This window comes from Protopterus annectens, chromosome 8.part0 (genome assembly GCF_019279795.1).
Source record: "Protopterus annectens isolate FY-2018-M chromosome 8.part0, PAN1.0, whole genome shotgun sequence".
In the NCBI taxonomy this organism is placed as follows: Eukaryota; Metazoa; Chordata; order Ceratodontiformes; family Protopteridae; genus Protopterus; species Protopterus annectens.
Window position 1 is genome coordinate 1240179519 of NC_056741.1, and position 23695 is coordinate 1240203213.

The 23695-nt window shown below is 40.0% G+C and overlaps 1 protein-coding gene across 1 annotated transcript in view; it reads left to right on the forward strand.

Moving 5' to 3' along the window:
• LOC122809330 (nuclear envelope integral membrane protein 2-like) overlaps nt 1-23695 on the forward strand; it is a 789373-nt gene that overhangs the window by 346648 nt on the left and 419030 nt on the right. The window contains exon 4 of the mRNA XM_044080732.1: nt 16037-16109. Within this exon, the coding sequence (XP_043936667.1) occupies nt 16037-16109 (73 nt within the window). The remainder of the gene's footprint in view (nt 1-16036; nt 16110-23695) is intronic.

A 23695-nucleotide genomic window follows, 5' to 3' on the forward strand; every position in this document is an offset into this window, starting at 1 on the left:
ACCGTAAATGAAGATGTTCGAGTGTATCTACTGTTCCAGTCCTGGTTACCCTCCCTCCAGCCCCCTGATGTCTCTTGGCTCTACCTTTCCTTCTTGTTTGGTATATTTAAGTTTTTCTGGTGTATTTGCTTTTTGGTGGAGGTGTATCTTAACATATAATTGCTTCCCACTGTGGGGACACCTGACATCTGGGGTAAGAAAAACTGATGTAATTGCATTGGCTGCATGTTTTATACCCCTGAAGACCTGACGTCATGGAACAAGGAACAGCATCCGATGCAGGAATCCGAAGACTCTAGTATTCAGGCCAGCTGAGGGATATCTGCAGGCAGATAACCAAAATGTGATGACTGCAACAGTGAATACACTTGAACATCTGCATTTATGGTAAGTGTACACAACTGTACTTTTTGTAACCAGCTGCACTATTTTAGCCTATGTTGTTGTATAATAGGAATTGATACCATTCCCTTCTCTCCCAAGGTAAATACTATTCTAGTCAACTAAGAGAACTATATTTTATGGTCAGATATATGGCTTGATATTTCTGTTTGTTATATATTACACATGTCAGGATTTGCTGAGGTACATATGCCAGACCAGTTTTGCTATGATTATAGATAGTTGTTCTCTAAGTTACGTTGTACTGTGCTGAACTAAGTTTGGTAAAGCAACAATTGCATTGTATATTATATAAATTTAATATAATAGAAAGCCACAGCCCATTTCTTCATCCTGGCTTGTCTGAGCTTATGTGGTTAAAATTTGTAAGTAAATAAAATGGGAATGCTACCTTAAGTTTTAGCCAAGACTGTTATGAAACAGGTAAAAGAGTCATACGTCTGATGGAAGATAGTATTTTAATACTTCCAGCTTTCAGTGGTCCAACAGTAACACAGCACAACCAAGAGTGTCATTCACTATCATATAGAGATGTTTCAAAATGTACATCAGGGATAAGTTCAACACTTCCAGTTGTTAGAAGTAGTAAAGGAAGGATTAATAGTGGTGGAAATATTAGTTTTATACTTTAAGATCGATAAAATAGGATGATTCAGATACTTTTATAGTAGTTATATGGGTTATTGTGCCTAACGGTTGAGGCTATAGATACCTTTGGGGATTCATTCTTCATTTGATAGTGATAATTACAGTTCTGTGTGTGTGTGTGTGTGTGTGTGTGTGTGTGTGTGTGTGTGTGTGTGTGTATTCCATTACCTATAATGGAAGTATTAATACATTGTACCAAATGACTTTAGCTGATGTTACCCGTTGAAGGAAAACAATAGGTTTGAGCTTTCTTTCCCTTTGTTATTGTAATGTAATTTTGCTAACTGATTGTCTGGGATGTAGTGGAGTAGAGCTTATTAGGAAGGGAGTTTGCAATAGTACAGAAGTGACAGTTTGGAAAGTATACTTGCTGTAGCTAAAGTTTGAGTTGCGGGCATGATTTTGGGATATGTAGATCTTTGTACGTGCCCTAGGGGTTGATATCTTGTAGTTCGGGCAGGATGGACACATTAAGGATGTCCTTCATGGATGCATCTGCAGTCATAACAACTGGGTTGTCCTGTCGTCAGGCAGCCCTTCAGTCGGCCGGATTCCAAAGTCCGGGTCCGGCTTCGGCTGATGTCGCACTTCACCCGACGTCATCTCTGTTGGTCTTCGGGTATATAAGCATCAGCCGACGCCATTTTCTCCAGTCTTTCTTGCCGCGTGGCGCCCGAAGCAGAAGCTGTTCGCAAGTGCCGGTCGGTCGGATCCAGAGATTACTTCTCCCGAATACTACTTCGAAGACTTCTAAAGCTAAGTACCCCGTTGGGGACTCTTTCTTGCCTCAGCCGATGTCAGAAAAAGTTAATAATTGTTTAACCTGTGGGAAACAAATACCTCATAAAGATTTCCACTCTTACTGCCTGCCCTGTTTAGGCCCAGCCCACGACGTAGCAGCTTGTTCGTCCTGTGCTTCTTTCAACCGACGAACCCTTAGACGTCGGTCAGAGTTTGCAGAACAGTTTTTCGGTTCTGACTTTGCGTACATTATGCCGTCGGACCCTCCGACTTCGCATTCTGCCAAAAAACGCAAAGAAAAAGACCGACACTCGCGGTCCGCGGTTTCGGCCGAAACCATGGTTAAGTAAACCGCGAGTGTCTCGGTTTTGGCCGAAACCGAGAAAACTGATCAAACTACACCTGAAACTATCACTACAACTGAGGTCCCTGCTAACACTCTTGAATCGGCCTCAGAAATTTTACCCACTACGGTGCTTACCACTGACTTATCAGACACCATTCCCTTGGATGTCTCTACCCCAGCACGTGGTGCTGCCAGGCCTCCAGCAGCCATGTCCATTAAGGCCTTCGCCAGGGCTAAAGCAGCCAAGACTACTAAAACAGTGCCTGTTAAACCCCCTTCCTCCAGGCCCTCTGCCAGTTCTCAAATGCTTACCTTGGCACAAGATTTAATTTCATTAATTAGAGGATCTCAATCTCACCCAGACAGGGCCTCTCAGCCCCCAGAAAAGAGACCTAGGGCAGAGCCCCCTGAGACAGTGTCCTCTGATGATTCTGCTGATGAATCAGACATAACTGACCAGCCAGAGGCTCCTTTCTCCAATTTTGAAGATTCTGATGCTGAAGAATCCATTCCAGCTGCTTCCCCTCCAGAAGAATTCTCCTTTGGGAAAACCTTGCATGCCATGCGAGAACAGTTCCAATGGCAGCAACAGGATTTTTCAGACTCCAGGAAAAGACTTAGGACCTTTTTGCACCTACCACAGCACAGGCTCTTAGCTATCCCTCCTGTTCTCTCTGTGGTGGATGATGCTTTCAATGATGCCTGCTCAGCTCCAGATTCTTTACCCCAGCCCCTGCCAAACCAGACAGATTTTACAGGGTGCCAGATACTCATCACCACCTCTACAAGGCCCCTCTTGCAGACCCCGAAACTATATCCCAGGGTCCCAAGGCAGTAGCCACGACTATAGCTAAAACCCTGTTCCTTCTGAAAGGGAAGCAAGGTCATTAGACAGATGGGGTAAAAGTTTACACTTCAGCCACTCTTTCAGCTAGAGCTTTAAATTGTCAGTTTCACATGATACAATACCAAGAGTTTATGCTTGATCAGTTAACTAAAAAGCTAACCACTGATGAATCTCTTGATAAGAATTATGTATTAGAAATGGTAAATAACATACAGCAGGTTAGTAACCATTCTTTAAAATGTGGCTATGATGCACTGAAGGCTTCATTTAGATCAGCCATGACTGGCACAGTAATTAGAAGGCATGCATGGCTAAAGGAGCAAGCTTTACCGGATCATGTTAAATCTAAATTGCTTGATGCTCCTATGGATAAATCAAGTTTGTTTGGTACACCTGCCCAGCAGGTTATGAAGAAAATGGAAGAGAAGGCAAAATCAGTCCAGACAGTTAAAGAATTCTTGCAGGTTCAACCCCCAAGGTTTAGCAGGAACTGGCCTGCCAAAAATTGGTCCTTTCCTGACTCCACAAGACCTCAAAGGGGCAGGAATAGACGTTCCAGAGGCAGAAACCAATCCAGAGGAGGTGCCTACAGAGGACGACAGTGGCAAGGTAACAACAGAGGCACAGAATCAACACCTGCCTCTACATCAACACAGCCACAGTGACTTAAACCTAAACCCGCCTACCAGGGAACAAATAGCAGCTCCTCTAGGCGGAAAGCTAACCTTATTTTCAAAAACTGGCACCACATAACAAAGGACAAGTGGATTTTACGAACCATAGATCAAGGTTACCGGTTCCACTTCCACACTTTACCAGTCAAAAGAGGAATGCCAAACCTACCTCCAAATCAAAAACAGAGGCTCTACAACAGATAATGGAATTAGCAAACATGAGAGCTGTGGAAAAAGTGCCAACAGCAGAGCAAGGAAAGGGGTTCTACTCCAGACTATTCCTAGTTCCAAGAAAGGAAAAAGTTGGAGACCAATTCTAGACCTGTCTACCCTAAATACTTACATCATTGTCCCAAAATTCAAAATGCTGACCCTACAGCAACTTCTTCCCATGCTGGGCAAGGAGTGTTGGCTGGTAACTCTAGATCTCAAGGAGGCATACCTGCACGTCCCCATTCGACCTATCTGCAGAAGATACCTCAGATTTCTTGCAGGATCAGAGCACTATCAATTCTCAGCATTGCCCTTTGGCTTATCTTCTGCGCCCAGAGTATTCACAAAATGCCTGGCATCAGTAATCGCCCATTGCAGACTACAGGGAATTCAAATTTATCCATACCTGGACGACTGTCTGATACAAGGGGACAACAAAAGCAAGCTGACAACAGATTTACAAAGGGTCATTTACTTGCTTCAAGCACTGGGATACACAGTCAATTTACAAAAGTCAAGGCTGATACCATCCCAGACAAGGACTTTCCTGGGAGCGGAATTGGACACAGTAAGGCAAATGGCATTCCTAACTACAGAAAAACAAAAAGAACTCCCTCTTTACTTCTTGGCACTAACAAATCTGAACAAGTTAACAGCAAGAAAGGTACTGCAGGCCTTGGGTTTCATGGCATCATGCATAATCTTGGTTCCATTTGCCAGACTACATATGAGAAAGCTTCAGTGGTACCTAAAGAATTTATGGTCCCAACACAGACACAGCCTAGAAACGGAAATTCCACTAATACCATGCTTAAAACAGGAGTTCCTATGGTGGGCTCACGCATGCCAGTCAAACCCAGGCCTGCCCTTTCGCAAAGGTCAAGCAAGCCAGACCATCACAACAGATGCTTCAGACCTGGGATGGGGGCACATATGCTGGACAAATGCGTGCAAGGATTGTGGACACAGGACCAACTTCACCTGCACATCAACCTAAAAGAAATGCTGGCAGTAAAACTGGCAATCCAAAAGTTCAGACCATTTCTCAAGGAAGGCCAGTTGATGATAAGGACAGACAACACCACAGTCATGTGGTACATCAACAAACAGGGAGGCACTCATTCCTACCCCTATGCAGAATGACTTTGGAGCTGTGGACCCTGGCACTCAGCTACAACATCCAGTTACAGGCAATATTTGTACCAGGAAAAGAAAACTCTCTAGCAGATATGTTAAGCAGGACTACATCGGATGTCCACGAATGGCAGCTGCACCGGACATCTTCAAGACCATCTCGAAGAAATGGGGAATGCCTCAGATAGATCTATTCGCATCACCTCTCAATCACCAGCTCAAAAAATTCTGCACAAGGACATTCCACCCGCTAGCATGGAAAGTGGACTCGCTCTCCTTCAGCTGGAAAGGACTAACAGCATATGCATTCCCACCTCTTCCCTTGATACACAAAGTATTACTAAAAATCAAGGAGGAACGTCCAAGGATAATCCTGATAGCTCCAAACTGGCCAAGACAACATTGGTACCCACTGCTGAGGAACATGTCTCGGAACAATATGTGGCCAATACCCCTGATGCCCTTGATGCTAACTCAGAACAACTACAGCACCATGCATCCAAACCTAAAAACGTTGCAACTGACTGCATGGAACATCACATAGCAGCTGCTAATCCACAGCTTTCACAAAGAGTTAAAGACATTATTCTTGAAGCACGCAGACCTTCAACAAGAAGAAACTATGCTGGGAAATGGAAAAGGTTTGTCATTTGGAGCTCAGAAAGAGGTAAAGATGTATCAAACATAGATATGCCCAACATTCTGGAGTATCTGGTCGAACTACTTCATTCAGGCCTGTCCTATTCCTCCATCAAGATTCATGCATCAGCTATTTCAGCAGAATACAGCTTTGATCCACCTGTTTTTTCACACCCTTTGCTCAGGCAGTTCCTCAGAGGAATCAAGAATGTAAAACCTCCAAGGAAACCACCATTACCAGCCTGGGACTTGAACTTTGTGCTAGAAAAATTGACTCTATCACCTTTTGAACCAGCAGCAACAGCAGACCTGCAACACCTGTCATGGAAAACTGCTTTCCTACTGGCAATTACTTCAGCAAGGAGGGTTTCAGAGCTACAGGCCTTACTGGCAGTGCAACCCTTTCTAATCTTCCACCAAGATAGAGTGTCCATGAGGACTAATCCTACATTTATGCCTAAGGTGGTATCCAGAGTGTCCTTAAACCAGGCAATCCACCTACCTACCTTCTTTCCCAACCCACAAAACAGAGGGGAAAGAATACTGCATACCTTGGATGTACATAGACAGCTACGCTACTACTTGGACAGAACAAAAAATAGCAGAAAGACTGACCAACTTTTCGTAGCCTATGCAACAGGAAGGGAAGGAAAAGCTATTTCCAAACAGACAATCTCCAAATGGATAGGAAATTGCATACGATTCTGTTACTCCTTCCATGGAAAGCAAATTCCACAGAACATAAGACCTCATTCTACAAGGGCAACAGCCACTACCACAGCCTTCTTACGAGGAGTGGCTACCAAAGACATTATTGAGGCGGCTACTTGGACCTCCGTGCATACATTTGCCAAGCATTATAATTTACCTCTATATTCCAGATCCCGAGCAGGGTTTGCCACTGCTGTTCTGCAAGGGATCCTAAACACACCATAATCTACCTTTATCCTCCTCCCCTAGTTGGCTATGGTATTCTACCCAGTTGTTATGACTGCAGATGCATCCATGAAGGACATAGTACAGTTTTGTACCTACCATAAATGTAGATGTCCGAATTGGATAGCATCTGCAGTCAGGATTACCCTCCCTCCTTCCTCTCTGTGGTACTCCTAGGGTGTTTACCCTTCTAATAGCTAGCTAGTGGGGGGATTTCTTTCATGGTGTATTTGTTTGTATTTATGTACATACATGCTTATTTTTGTGTTTACCTCTATCTTTTGGAAACATTGGCATCTATCCAAAATTTTTAGCCTTCTAGAGGGCTTCTGGCATCTGGGGCAAGAAACACTGAAGAAAATGGCGTCGGCTGATGCTTATATACCCGAAGACCAACAGAGATGACGTCGGGTGAAGTGCGACATCAGCCGAAGCCGGACCCGGACTTTGGAATCCGGCCGACTGAAGGGCTGCCTGACGACAGGACAACCCAGTTGTTATGACTGCAGATGCTATCCAATTCGGACATCTACATTTATGGTAGGTACAAAACTGTACTTTATGCCCCATGTATCTGGGAAGTAATCAGTGAAGGGGACAGCAGTAGCAGCCTCACTGAGGACCCTGTGCAACAGAACACAAAGCTGTATGCAGGCCTATGCAGTCTGCATTACCATTTGAGTGTCAGGCCTTAGTTTTGAGGGCACAGGGATCTATCTGTCTATCTATCTAGCTAGCTAGCTAGCTATCGTTTGCTGACCGGTTTAGTCCCACTAGGTTAGTGGCATCTTTTCAGGAGACACCTGTTATGGCATTTATAGTATTGGAGGAAATTTGGCCAGTGCATCAGGGGAAGTTTTGCTCTTTTTGATGTGTGCCTTGGGATCTTTTACATCCTCCTAAGCTACCACTAACTGAAGCAGATGAGACCTCAATTTAACATCTTATCTAAAGCACAGCACACTCAGGAGTGTAGAACTTTTCTAATACTACACATCATTATCAGCAATCTAGTCATCAGGAGTGGGTGTAGAACCCACAAACTTCTGGTCTTCTGGCAAAAAATGCAAGTCTGCTACCTTTTGCTTCACTGATGCTGCAAGTGTTAATGGCAATCAATGTGGTATACTACCTGCCTGTTGAGATGGAATCTAGTAACTCAGAAAGAAATGACTAGAAGATGTAGCAGAGGAGTATGACCCCATACAGTGGGACATTCCACCCTGCAATTACTGAGACTACTACTGTAAAGGGCAGAAGTTGGAGGTACTGGGAGTCCATTAAGGTCCAGGCTTGCATAATGTGTTATGCAATAGAAGCAGTATAAATAAATTACTACTGTATTGTGTTTTTTTTACCAGTAAATTGTACTGGGTGTCATTCTTGTGGGAGTGAAGTGTTTTGATCACCTTGAACAAATTAATGAATATATCTGATGTTTTTATGAACATAGCAAACTAAGAATGTAAATGAGATTCATTTTTAAATGTAAATCAAAGCAAACAGACTGTTTCAAAGACCATGACTTGTGTTGAAGTGACTACATTAAAACACTTTACGGGAGCTAAGAATGAAGTACAAGGTTGAATTTGTGAACTGTGTATGTATGTGTGTGTGTGTGTGTGTGTGTGTGTGTGTGTTTGTGTAGTCCATCCTAGAGAATGAACTTCCATATGGTAGTTGGTTGAAATGAATGCTTATGCTGCTAAATTATGAGCAAAGATTAACTTAGTTGGTGGAATGGACATGTGTTGGTGCAGACCAAAATTAAATTATGTCCAAAAGCATAACAAAATATGGCTAGGAAACCAGTCCCACAGAACAATTGCAGTTGTAACAAAAAATGTAGAGGTTGTTTGTCTGTCAAAGTAAACTTTATTGTTGATCAGATGTACCTAGTAGTGCCAGCTGAAAGAAATTTTGTTGCTTGATCCCAGTGCAAGACATAACGCTCAGTAATAATTAGGATACTTGACAACACATACATTTACCACATATTGGACAATAAGAATTAGACAATATTATACTACTAGGTATTGCACAGACTAAGAACCTGTCTCCACATGAAATAATATAATACTCCTGTATGCTGTAATCCTTGCAAATGCATTGAAACACAAACGCAGATTTCATGAAAGATTGAAATATTCCCTTTTTATGTTTTTATATTGTTTGATCTTACCTCAGCTGTCATGTTATGTCATGTCTGAGACTTAAGCATTTGTTATTACAGAGGTAACTGTTTTGGGCTGTTTGAGGATCTAAAACAGCACCAGCATCTCATTTGCGTAAAACACTCAAGAATTAAATACCTGGTCAGTTCACGTACACAGTCTCAATTTTTCATCTTGAGGTGCAGAGTGCTTGCTGTAGTAAAGCTTTATGAAGGCTATGGGATCAGTGTGTGTAGATTAGCATGTGAATGAACAGGTTTAATGTAGAATCACCATGGTTACTGTGATGCCCCTCCACTGGACCAGTAATCAAGAAGCCTCAGTACTCACCACTAGCACCAGTGGGGGATGTACACTGGGAGGTTGACAGGCACACACACAGTATTTCCAGATACAGCTCTCTGCATCAAGTGCAATTTCCCTTAATAGCACACAGAGATCACAGTCAGTCCAGGGTTGGTTTCTCCCTCTTTCTTTGGATCCCCAGTAACACTCTCCACTGGCACAGCTATAGAGTTGAGATCTCAGCTGAGTGGCCAAGACAAGCCCTCCAGCACCATCTAAGTCGAACCAGTGCTTCATGTCCCTGTCCAAGTGGCTGACACACATATTCACTTGTGAAAGGCTGGCACAGGTTTACTAGCTATGCCCCCTTCTGCCCACACTATAAGGTAAACCAAAATTTGAGGAGAAAAGTGCCACAAAAAACCTAATAATCACAAAAATGGGTACTGATGAAGGACCATCAACAATTCCGGGATGTAGAAGTTTCATGACTCGAAGCACACCAATGTACAACAAGCACCATACAAAATAACATTAGAAAGAGCTTCTTCCTCTAAACTTTAGACCTAAACCTGCCTTTTTCTTTATAAATAGAGACATCCAAATAATTCACCTTCTCATTACCGATCTCATACTGTCAGAACTCAAATATGTCTCACAAATATCAGCCACAATGAAAGGTTTAAATATATTTAATAATAAATAATAAAAGAACAAGTAACATCAGAGTACAAAATCACAGGAAACATTTAAAACAACATTGCAAGACAATATCAGATAAATAAAGAAAAACATCTAAATTAAGCTTTGCTATATTCCTGACTGTATCTAAAAGAATTACTATATCCTAATAACTTAATTAGAGCAGCAAGGCAGATGTGGTGAGTGGATCTCGATGTTGTCAGGTCAAGGACTAAATATAGAATACAGAGTCTCTCTCGGACAGTTCTTAAATTAATATCTCAAATATTACTGCTGGGATAGCTTGCAGAATGACATAATTTTTGTCACCTGACTCTGTCCCAGGTGAAAATCCCCACTGATGCAGCTGGTATCAATTAACATCTACCTGTGAAAATACATAGACAAGGGCTTTTCTTAGCTCTAAGGCAGATCCTGGAAGTCATAAAACAATAAAACACTTCCAAGACAATACAGTAAACAGATCAGCACAGACATTGTGTCTGTTGCTGCACTGAAACCGAAAGATAACATCTTTTTATTGCATGGCCATAAAGTAATTTAATTTCAGCTATTTTTCTGAAGTTAACCTCCTGTATTCCAGTTTTCATTGTTAAAATATATACATCTAAACAGTTACAATAGTGCAGGCACATCTCTGTTCTATTCCAGTAAGGCATGCTATAGTTACATTTTACAAAATATCTCTTCAGCACACATGTCAGTACAAGACATCTTATATGACATACAGCTCTAATACATTTGTAACAAGTGTATGAATCATGTTGATATTCACAAATGACATATGATTATTTACAAAATTCCAGATAGCTGGGCTGAAAGTATCTCCCTTTGTCACACTTCTATATAAATCATGTTGATATTCACAAAGGACATAGAATTATTTACAAAATTCCAGATAGCTGGGCTGGAAGTATCTCCCTTTGTCACACTTCTATATAAATCATGTTGATATTCACAAAGGACATAGAATTATTTACAAAATTCCAGATAGCTGGGCTGGAAGTATCTCCCTTTATCACACTTCTATGTAAATCATGTTGATATTCACAAAGGACATAGAATTATTTACAAAATTCCAGATAGCTGGGCTGGCAGTGTCTCTTCTGGACTAGCAGTGTCTACTTTTGTGACACCTGCTCTCAGATGTAGACCATTAGAGAGGTACTTTGATTGAAGGAGCAGTTATCAACATTTTGTCATTAGTGTTCATTTGACTGTAGGAAATTATACCGTCTTGTCACTGCTTTATAGAGGTTTCAGGATGTACAGTAACTTAGGTATTCATTGTTGTGTAGCCAGAGGGATTTAGCCACAACAAGTAATGATTATATATCTCTTTGAAACAGCGTTTTAGTTTAGAACAACAGCATTTACAGAAGGACGGTATTGTGCATTTAACAGCAGCTATAACTTACCTTGGGACTGCAGGTGTGGCTGTAGCAGGAGTATGGCATGGTGAAGTAACTGCAAAGTACAGTAACACTGGAAGTAGCAGGAGTATGGCATGGTGAAGTAACTGCAAAGTACAGTAACACTGGAAACAGTAGGAGTATGGCATGGTGAAATGACTTCAAATTACAGTAACATTGGAAACAGCAGGAGTATGGCATGGTGAAGTAACGTCAAAGTACAGTAACACTGGAAGCAGCAGGAGTATGGCATGGTGAAATAACTTCAAAGTACAGTAATACTGGAAGCAGCAGGAGTATGGCATGGTGAAGTAACGTCAAAGTACAGTAACACTGGAAGCAGCAGGTGTATGGCATGGTGAAATAACTTCAAAGTACAGTAACACTGGAAGCAGCAGGAGTATGGCATGGTGAAGTAACGTCACAGTACAGTAACACTGGAAGCAGCAGGAGTATGGCATGGTGAAATAACTTCAAAGTACAGTAACACTGGTAGCAGCAGGAGTATGGCATGGTGAAGTAACTACAAAGTACAGTAACACTGGAAGTAGCAGGAGTATGGCATGGTGAAATAACTTCAAAGTACAGTAACACTGGAAGCAGCAGGAGTATGGCATGGTGAAGTAACTGCAAAGTATGGTAACACTTGTAGTCAGCAAGTCAAAAGGGCATGTTAAATGAAATTAAAGTTTGTAGGATATTTGCACCTTCCTCATTGTGGGACAGCCATGTAGTGTGTTAATGTAAGAGGGAGTGAAAGCAAAGCATTTGATGTTTCTTTGACCATGTGTAAGATGTGTGTGTGTGTGTGTGTGTGTGTGTGTGTGTGTGTGTGTGTGTGTGTGTGTGTGTGTGTGTTTAATATTTGTTTATATTAATGTAGATGGGTTTTTGCATGCATGTGTGCTTTTCATCTTATTCATTTTGTGTTTGTCAGAGTTTGTTGTTTAAATGGTTTTAGAGTACTTACGTATTATCGCAACCAGATTTTTGCGATAATTACTGTTGGTTTTTGATGCTTACATGTAAGTGTTAAAGGTGTGACAATGTCAGAGAAAGGGTTCTCTTTCACAATGAATGTGCTTTTAGGCAGGGTTATCAGTAGCAAATGACAAACTGAATGCTGTTGTTTCAATATGCACTTTGTCGCCAGCATGTCATGTCGCTGGCAGTAAAGTGCATACAGACTTCAACTGTCAAGGCTGCTGTCTGACTTACTGCAATTGCTGATTACTTTTCCCCACATAAAAAGGCACAGACACAGAAGTAATGGTTTTGCTCCACTTTTAGTTTTTAACAAGTTGTTAACATGGGTTCACGTTCAAATGAAAAACCTACTATATTCCACTAACGACAGGAAGAAGCGCATCATCAGACAGAAACACTTTTTCTGTACTGTTCTTACTATGTGTACTTGGGAACCCGCAATCACTCAACATTATCCACCCTGCATTTTTACAAGCATTACTGTATGTCATTTTACCATTGCAAAGGTTATTTGCAGTATGGTAACAGTTTTTAAAGAAAGGATTACTTTACGACCCAAACAATTCCTGTGTGTGTTTTCCTTGTTTGAGGGCTTCATTCCTGAGAGTTCAAAAATTCCATTCATCAGTAAGACAGCATGGGTGACAATTCCAGCCTGCATCTGTAATGCATGCAAAATGGGAAGAGTATTTCTGAATGTTTTTCTGTCTCTCAAGTTAATCCACAGGTTTTTCAACAGCCAAAAGTAGTCTGCACAACACTTTACAGTGTTTCATGCGCTCATCTGTTTTCAACTAAGCGAAATTCGCAACCGCAAACATCTGGTTGCGATAATATGTAAGTGCCACTTTTAGATATGGTTTTGCATTGTTGAGGGAGTCACTGTCATAGACTTCATTATACTGGCATGAAGCTGGCTGCCGCACTAGAACCGACAACTGTAGATGGAGTAGAAAAAAAAATATTGAAATGTATTCCTGTGACTGCAATGGTGATTTGTAAGTTGGACTTGGTCACAGTACCAGGGATGACCACTGAAGATGTTTTTGCATATGTGGGTGGCATAGTACAGTACTTCATAGTTCACAATCTGAAGTGTAGCTATTTACCATCACCAGAAATTAGAAGTTTAATATGTAGCTATTGCACTTGGAATGTAGATGGATCGGGTCTCTGATCATAACCAGTTTATGTATTCAAGACACGAATGCCTTGAAATTAATCTTGAGAGTGAAGTTTGAGAGGTGAATTTATTAACATCTATGTTGAGAACACATAACAAAGAAGGTTATGTTTGAAAAGATACAGTCATAATATTTTGTAGTACATGAAGCTTAAACTCATTCCATTTACTACAAAAGTCAGAGAAAAATATAAAAGCAGTAAGTATTTTATATCTTTGAAAGCTGTAATACATGTATTGCTGCCCCATAGAAAATGGCCACCCCCGAAACAATGGTGGGAAAATAAAAAGCTTTTGAACAATTTAAAAAAAAAGGAAATAAAACTTCATTCAGCTAAGAAAGAAAGGCTGAATGAAGTATTTCATTTTTAAAATTTTTTGGGAGGGGGAGGGGTTCCGCACACTGCACTGTGGTGACCATTGACTGCTGTTAATGCACTGGTGTGAGACTGGTGCTTAACAGCAGTGAGACATGCTTGACAAAGCTTTTTAAGCACCTTTGTGACATAAGAATGGTGCATAACAAGCTTGCCTTTTCTCCAGATTGGTACTTGTTCATTACAGTCCTTAGGACAGAAAAGCAGTTCCTAAAAGCTGGAAAACTGTTATTATTTACAAGTGACCTTGTGAAAGATTCTGTAAATTGTAGAAAGGAGTAATGTGCAAATTATGTGCAGCATAGTAATGTGGTGAGGAAGAGCGACTGGCTGTGATGGTCATGTCAGATCAGAGGGACTATTTCAATAGGCTACCGGAACTATGGAACTAGTAATTGTAAAAGAGAGGTTGTGATGGAAAATGTTCTCAGTCTAAGAGCTCCTACATTTTGGTCTTCTGTAAAAAGATATAAATTGAAGGGGACTTGATTTTAACTTTGTCACAGTGGAATTTATTGTAAGTTGTTCATATTGTGTTTGAAGACTCACAGAAAATCTTGTCATTGTTAATTTTTTATGTGATGGTCTGAAATACATTCATAATATGCTTTACAAGAACTTTTTCACAAGTGCTTATTATACATCTAGAACATTTCACTTTTTTTAATTCTCAAACAGTAGCAAGTAAACAATTAACAAAAAACACAAAAGTAAATGAATTTACTATGAAGTTATAGCTACTATTAATAGCCAGTAATACATGTTGAAAACATGATTAATGATACTTAATTAGAGGCTTAACAGGACAAAATATCCAATCAGTACTCCATCTAGGTACAGTTAAGTCCAGACATGCAGCCTGAGTATATCATCCTGGGTTAAACTTGGAATACAGGTCTAGAAAGCTGCAGTAAAAGACAGGGCCATGCTATAACAAACTATTACACCTGAGCAAATGTAAATGATTCCATAAAGGTACCAAATTATTACACAAAGAGGACTATAGTTTGTGATAAGCAAGTGATGAATCATGTAACAAATCCTTATTTTAGGAGATTGGCATACTATTAAAAAATAAACTTTTAATCTTGTGACAGATAAATCCCATGGTGGATTACATTCAGGTGTAATGAACAGACTTGTAATCACTGAAAGCTGTAATAGCCAGAACTTTTGGTTCCAACAACATACATGTCTATCTTTGTTGTGGGATTGAGGAATATCCAGTTTTTCTTAGTAAATCCACAGTCATTTACCATGAAGACTATTTTCAGACAATCCCAAATTATTTGAATGTAATTTACGTTAACCCCCCAGATGGTTTGCTGAAACATTGTTATTAGAATAGCCTTTCTCTAACAAACAGGCTGGCATACAGTAAGCCTTAAAAACTAACCTAATTTGGAGGTTTTGCAGTCTAGGAGTTACAGAATGCTTTTTCAAGATTAAATGTGCTGGTATGAGTTAATATTCTCAATGCCAGAAGTAAAAAGATTATATGTTAATTTGTCAGAAGTCCTATCCTTGACTCGCAGCTGATAAAAATGGGAGTCTTATGAACCATTGCAGACTTTTCAGAGCATAAGGTATCCTAAGTTGCCCGGCTGTATGAAATAAAGGTATGTATACATCCCTATACAGGGTGAGGAAATAAAATTAGTTGGAAATACTTCTAGAAATCCTGGTGGGAGACATACATATTTGTGTGTAGCTCTAGAAAAGTTCTAAAATGGGGTCTTTCTGTCTCAGAACCTATGAATTCACCTATATTATTGAGTACTTGTATCCAAGATACTCAGTGCAGTGTCAAACCTCATTTTTAAGGTGAAGATTTCCCCATATTGGCACACTCAGAATACAAACTTCTAGGTTAGTTAAAACAGTGTGAAGTTGTTTCATGGCTTTCCAAGCAAAGGTTACAGAAGGTAGGGAATGACAATAGCAAGTGATAGCAAGATGTTCCTTTTCAACAATTTTGGTTCCAGTTCTCCTCAACGTGGGGTAGGAGATACTTGTGCAGAAAATCTGAAGCATTTCACTTTTTGTGTTTTCCTTTTTAGCACACTTATTGGTGAGACTACCTTGTCCTTAGGCTTCACTTTTCTTTCCTTTTTATGGGGCCCATTGTCTGGGACGTGTCACAGTTGGGGTTTCACTGGTTTTAGTGTATTTGTTGGTCAGGACTCATCTTTTCCTTAGACTTCAGTTTTCTTTCCTTTTAATATGATCTGTTATCTGAGACAGTTTACTTTTGTGTTCTCCTTTTTTTAATTGTATATATTTATTGGTCTGGACTCAGACTGCCCTTAAATTTCACTTTTCCTTTCTTTTTACAGGGCCTGATCCCAAGCTAGTTGCTTTCACAATTGGAGGACTTTTCTTGTTCTTCTCTGCACCATCTTTAAGTAGGTAAGGTGTTCCACAGTGTGTGTAAGAAAACAAAATGTAATCAATACAGTTAAGCAATCAGTCTTTTAAATCATTTCTGACACATAGAAATGGTTTTACTTATGATCTGTATTTTTTATTTATATTCTTGTAACCAGTTAAGTAACATCTGCTGACACAAACGCCAGTTTTCAGAGTAGGCTCAAACAGTTTTTTATACATAATTGACTAACTAAGAGTTGCATAGTATTTACATGGTTGTGAGAATCAAACCATCGTCTAGGAAATGCTTATGACTTCCATTTCTTTTACAGCAATCACTAGATGTTACTGGTAAATGATGTGCTGTAAGAATGGCTCAGATGGTCAGTTTACTATGGAATTTCAGTGAAATTAATTGAAAATTTGCTGTCAAAATTCTATACTTTCTTGAAGTGTGTTATTTACTGTAATCACATCTGATAACAGATATGCAGTAGATTGCATTTCTAAATGTTAGTAATGGTAAAAATTATTACCACTCAACACCTGTACCTTTTATGTTTTAGTCCTGCTATGCTCATTATAAATTGCTAATTCCTTCTGTTGTCATTTTAATTGCTCAATAGTAGAACTTTTAGTCACTGGTTTTCTAAATTCGGTGCTACTTTGTGATATCATTTGGAGCTCTGAGGAGTGTGTGCAGCTGTATGAGAGATGTTACAAGTCTCACTGTACCAAACAACTAATTCGCATCTTGAGCTGAGGACTCCAAAGGGCATCAGACGTTACACAGGAATAATCTTTTTTGTTTGTTTGTTTTTTTTTTTTTGCTGTTTGCTATCTACTGAATATTTTAAATTCCTGCAAAAGGAAGGACACATTTATAAGATTCCTGTTTTGACGCAAGTGGTCTGAACTTGGAGGGAATAAATAAAAATAGTAAATTTATCACCGATACCTTTAAAAAGTACAAATTAATGTACTGCTGTTCTTTCCTAATAATGTATTATCTCTGCTGTGTTACAATGTGAATATATATTTTGCATATCGACATTGTGAATGTTTGACTTGCTGTCAGTCAAATAAACGTTTAGGACTATTTGCTTTAAGGAGTTTCTGTCCTTAATACCCCCCCCCCCCACCCCGATGGCTTTCTGGAAAGGGTTGGATTCTAGAGGCAGAAACTTGGTCCTCTGTACACGTTTACAAAGCATTACAAACTAGATTCCTTTTCCAGGTTTGGATCAGGCATTGCTAGGACCATTTTAATGGCAAGAAACCGTAGTCCTAGGAGACTTCAATGTAGACTGGATGACCTGTAGTAAAATATACCCAACCATCCATATTAACCTTTATGGCTTTACACAAACTATTAAGTCCCCTACCAGAACTAATAGAACCAACAACAAAGAAAGTACCTTGGACTGGATACTTACTAATAGTCCTCATCAAATGTATAAAGCAGGTACCCTCTCAGATGATCTCAGTGACCATTCACTAACCTATATTATCAGACATAAGACCAACCTAACTTTCCCTTTCTCCTATAGAACAATACGCACGAAAAAGCACTTTAACCTAGAACTTTTCCAAACTGAACTTAAACAATGTAATTGGTTACCATTAAAATCTCTTCCACTTAATGAAGCCATAGAATACTTCAATACAATATTCCTAGCAATCCTAAATCAACACGCTCCATCACGTTCACTTAGAAATAAAACTAAACCAGCACCTTGGCTCACCAATAATACTAGGCAAAAAATCTGTCTTCGAAATAAATCCTGGACAAAATGGTGCACTACTAAAATTCCTTCAGATCACCAAACCTTTAAACAACATAGAAATAACACAAAAAAGCCATCCTATTAGACAAAAAGAACTTTTACATTCAAACACAGCAAAACTACCACAAGGCACCACAAAAATTTTGGACTAGCATTAACAAACTTCTTTACCCAGGTCAATCAATCACTCCCAACCCACTCGACTCTAACCCTAACAATCCCTTACAAACTGCCAATGCCTTCAATTCTTTCTTCACTGATGCTATCCAAAATCTTGCTAGCCATCTTTCTCCTGATACCTCAAATCTGCCTACTTCTACCACTATCCCACCTCCACCATTTCATTTACAACCAGTGTCTACTTCCTTCATTTATTCCCTTCTCCTCTCAGCTGACCAACTCCCAGCAGAATTCCTGCAAAAAGGAGTTAAAGCCATAGCTTACCCCATTTCTATTCTGATCAACAGAACCATAAATGAAGGAACTATCCCATCTATTTGGAAGATTTCCCATATCATTCCACTACATAAAGGGGGATACTCCAATGAGTATTCTAACTTCCGTCCGATAGCCCTGCTATCTCCCCTTGCAAAAATAATGGAAAAATGCATCCATAAGCAACTACTTTCACACCTTCTCCATCACAACTTACTTGCCAACTGTCAACACGGTTTCAGACCTTTCCACAGTACCACCACTGCCCTGCTATCCTTCATAGACACCATCAACAAAAACTGTAACAATAATATTCTTTCCTCTGCAGTCTTCATTGATTTATCGAAAGCCTTTGACATGGTTAATCACCAACTCCTCCTACACATACTGAAATCCCTTTCACTTGATCCCCAAGCCATGAATTTGTTCAAATCTTACCTTGAAAAACGTCAGCAGGCGGTACTTTGGCAAAATAAACTGTCTAATAACCTTCCTATCTCCCTCAGTGTTCCTCAGGGCTGCATTTTAGGTCCACTCCTTTTTTCCATTTATATTAATGACCTTCAGTCAGCAATACCACACACCACCTGCATTCAATATGCAGATGACTTTACTTTTATCTGTACAGCCACCTCTGAAACTGAACTTAAATCTCTTACTCAAAAAGCTTTCAATACTGTAGAATAATGGTTTTCAAACCGCTGCCTCCTCCTTAACCCCAAAAAAACTAAACTGTTACTTTTCACACCTACCCGAAAATCCACTCCTATCCATCTCACACTTCTATCAAATGATGGCACTATCATTTCTCCTGACCCAACCACTAAAACTCTTAGGAATAACAATTGACAACAACCTCAACTTTGATACCCATATAAACAACACAATAAAATCAGTGAACAAAAAACTGGGATGCCTTTACAGAATTAAGCCCTTTCTAACTCCAGTAGCTAGGACTGTTACAGCCCGAACCCACTTAATCTCAACTCTGTTCTGTGCCTCCCCTATAGGTTCATAGGTAGGTACTAGGCTATCGGCCCTAGGGCCCATACAAGCCTAGCCAAAAAATGTACCCTGGCTTTCGCTACCCAAGAAAATTATTTTCCTATGCCCCTGTCGAGCAGAGCCACAGAAGTGATCCCCGGGGTGAATCATTTCCCATCCAATCATCAAGATTTTTCTTGAAGAGTGCTAATGAGGAGCTCTGTTTGACATAGATAGGTAGTCTGTTCCAGAGTATGGGAAGTCTCTGGGACAGGAATCTATCCCTCCAGCATGTTCTGTTTATTGTGGTGACAAGGTTAAGGTCCCTAGAGCGTGGGGATTGCGATTTCTTTAAGTGGAGCATGTCCAGCAGCTATGGGTTTGACTTAGCTTTGTATATATATATATATATATATATATATATATATATATATACTAGCCTTTATATACTAACTATATATACTAACTTTTCTAAAAACAACCTCAATAAACTGGCCAAATCCTATAATAATATTGCTAGATTTGCCATAGACACTCCTTTCAGAACTCATCACTGTCTGAATCTAAAACAACTAGACTGGCTAGAATTTCAGAAACAGCTTCACTTTCTACAGCTACCCATAGTCCACAATGCCCTGTATAAACCCACCAACACTCCTATACTCTCTTCCATCATTACACCTTATAATAATAATAATAACCTACGCTCCTCAGATAAACTGTTGATCAATACTTCAAGATCCAATCACTCAGTAGGTGACTCTCTGTACTCTAACTCTGTAGGAAAGCTATGGAACTTACTACCCATTGAACTCACAACACTAATTTCTCTTTCGCTCTTTAAAAAGAATCTAAAGCTATTTCTTAAGACACACTGGCTATGCTCCTGTACTAACCCTGACTAACTTTTCTCCTTTTAAACTAACAACTACTCCTAACTCTATCATTTTTGCCTTAAGAATCAAAATACCATGTTATTATAGATAAAATGTATGTATACACCGATATTGTATCTCATGTACAATACCCATTCATGCTTACTGCTAATTCTATCCTTGCTAAGACTAATGTATTTTATATATATATATATATATATATATATATATATATATATATATAAAAATGTTTTGTAAGAACTGCTTTTTTAGTTTTTTGTAAGTTTTATCTGCTATTACTTTTTAATGTATGTATTATTTTATTTTTGGAGGTTTTCTCCCCGGGCCTCTACTGAAAATGGACATGTATCCAGCTAGACTAGCCTGGTCAACAAATGTGAAATAAAAATAAAAATAAAAAATAAAAATAAAATAAATTTTCCAGGAGATCCCGGATCCTAATTCTTCCTCCTGCCAAACCTTAAAAGCTATGGTATTCTACTTGTACAGCTTTGTCTACTGCAACAGACATTATTCGAATATTTACTATTATGGTACGTTTACTTACAGAACTGTACTTTCTCCTTGCTAGTAATATCTACTATCACGTCCAAACATTACTCTTATAAATACACTAAACCATGCTTTGCAAATAGCGGTTGCATCAGAGAAAACCCTAAAAATGGTGTGAAGGACAGCATTCCTTCAGTTTATCAAATGACACTAGAGTACAATAACTACAGCTTTTAAAAGTTAAATGTTAGCCTTAAGACATTATTTGGCTCCTATAATATGTATTTTGAAGAGTTGTCTCTTTATTTGGAAGTCTAATACGTCAGAAAACAAATATTTGGGTGGGATGCCACTGTTATTCCAATCCAAAATAGTTGGCAAATTTCATTTATGAAGCATGAACTTATCTGTAAGGGAATACATTGTTTTATATTAAAGGTACACCATAGCAAAGTATATGCTATTACACCTATAATTTGTTTACCTTGGGGTTTTAATAACATATAGCTGGTGAACATGGATGAGTAGCTGTAAGAGACAGTAACAACTTATTTGATGAAGTTAAAATTAGCTGTATGTTGTATCTGAGGTTATCCCAAGTTTGGTGTAGTTAAGTGAATGTTTGTCATTAGTGGACTGGATTATGTTACCTAACTTCAGGAGAATATCTCAATGTAAAGAAACTGATTTGCAAATCAGTGACAGTAATCCTGTAATTTGTTAATTTGTTTATTTATTTATTTTTGGTAGATACTTTATCTTGTTTAAGGCTATGAGAGCCTGAGCCTAACCTTGCAAACAGCAGATGTAAGGCATGGACATCAGTCCAGGTTGGGAGACTAGTCCATCATAAAATGTACATACACACACACACACACACACACACACACACACACACACACACACAGACACACACACACACACACGGTTCTAGGTTATAACACCGACAGCACACAACATCGACAACGACATCACCGACACCACATCATCGACAGTTCACAAACACGACACCGCACACTCAACACATCATCACAACAACCAATAAATAAAACAAATTCCCTGACCAAAAACCACACACACAACACAAGCACACCTAAATCCTAACAAACAAACACTAAACCTTACATACACAACTATCCACAACCCTAACCGAAACCCTAACCCTAAGGTCCGTCACTATCGCACACTAACCTAACCCGCGCCCTAACCCTAACTCACTTAACCCGGCCCTAACCCAAAAGAATTCACTACTGCACCCTTACCTAACCCGCGCCCTAACCCTAACTCACTTAACCCGCCCCTAACCCAAAACATTCACTACTGCACCCTTACCTAACCCGCGCCCTAACCCTAACTCACTTAACCCACCCCCTACCCCTCCAGACCGTCAACATCACACACTTACCTTACTCGCACCCTAACGTCCGTCACTACCGCATACTTACACATCCTTTCCCCATCTCGGTGTTCTCCGCGTCGGTATTTTCATCCATCGATCTTCTGGCGTCGGTGATTTCGCTGTCAGTCTTCTCATCTGTCGACGTTGTAACCTAGACCCCCCCACACACACACACACACACACACACACACACACACACACACACACACATACACACACACACACACACTCACACACACACACACACACACACACACACACACACACACACACACACACACACACACACACACACACACACACATGTACACGCACACACATCTGTAGGCCATCAGTTCAAAAGCATTCATATCTATGATGTGTGGGGGCAAACTGGGGCATCCAGCGGAAGTCATACAGATGCAGGAAGGAAGTCTGGATTCTGTATAGAAGGCATTTGAACTGGGAAATGAACCAGAGGATCAAGCAATGTGAAGTAGTACCATTAACTATTGTATCACTGAGCTGCAGTTAAACCTGTTGTAATTATCTTAAATACAGATGAATGTATTGCAAGGAACCAGCAAAATATATAATCCTGAAATCATTAAGACACTTAAAGGCACAATCTCAGGGATTTTTTGTTTTGATTCAGCCTTTGTTTACATTTCAGGTTTGCCTTTCTGAACATGCTCACCTTTGGCTGAGGGGGTGGGGGAAGAGTGCCTGCAGGAAGTTTCAAAGGTGTTAGCCAAATACCATCTCAAATTGCAGATGCTTTTCATGTTTCACTGGTGGAGTCATCACCTGTGGGTTATCCTTGCTGTGGTGGCGCTTGGTCGGCCCGAATACCAGAGTCAATGTTTTTGTGCGCCGGCTGCCATCACCCGTAGTTTGACGTCAGAGTGTCAGTGCTATAAAGCAAGGCAGCAAATGTCATTACATCAGTCTTTCTTGCCGTGGAGCCCATAGCAGAAGCAGTTTGCATGAGTGCTGGTTGGTTGCTACCAGAAGCTGAATTTCAGCAGAAAATGTCTAAAGCTAAGTACCCCATTGGGGATCCTTTTTTCTTGCTCTAACCAATGTCCAAAAAAATTAACAGTTGTCTAGCCTGTGGAAAGCAGTTCCCACACTGATACTTTCATTCTTACTGCATCACTTGTTTAGGCCCAGACCACAACGTCCCTCATTGCCAGTTCTGTGCCCCCTTTAATGCAAGAACCATTCACCATATAGCTCTTTTTGTAGACAATTATTTTATTCTGCCTTCAAATTCTGATATGGTGTTCATCAGCCAACAATCTGTGAATACTCTGAAAAAATGTAAAGATAAAGATAGAGACAGGCCACACAAGGCTAAGCCTTCCGACGACGCTACTGCTAAGCAAGTCATCAGTTCTCCGGAATTCAGTGAGGCGCTTTCGCAGCCCCTGATGCCTGACTCGTTATCTATGCAGGCCTCTGCCGAAACCCTTTTGGAGTCTGGTATGCCACAAAAATCTACTTTGTCTTCTGAGCATTTGGCAATGTCTGCCTCAGTTGGGTCCGGAGCCGTGACACAGGCACCAGCTTCCGAGGAGGCCTTTCGCACTACCAGATCTAGACAAAAAACAATGTCTTCGCATCCGACTACCACTTCTCAGAGACTGATTG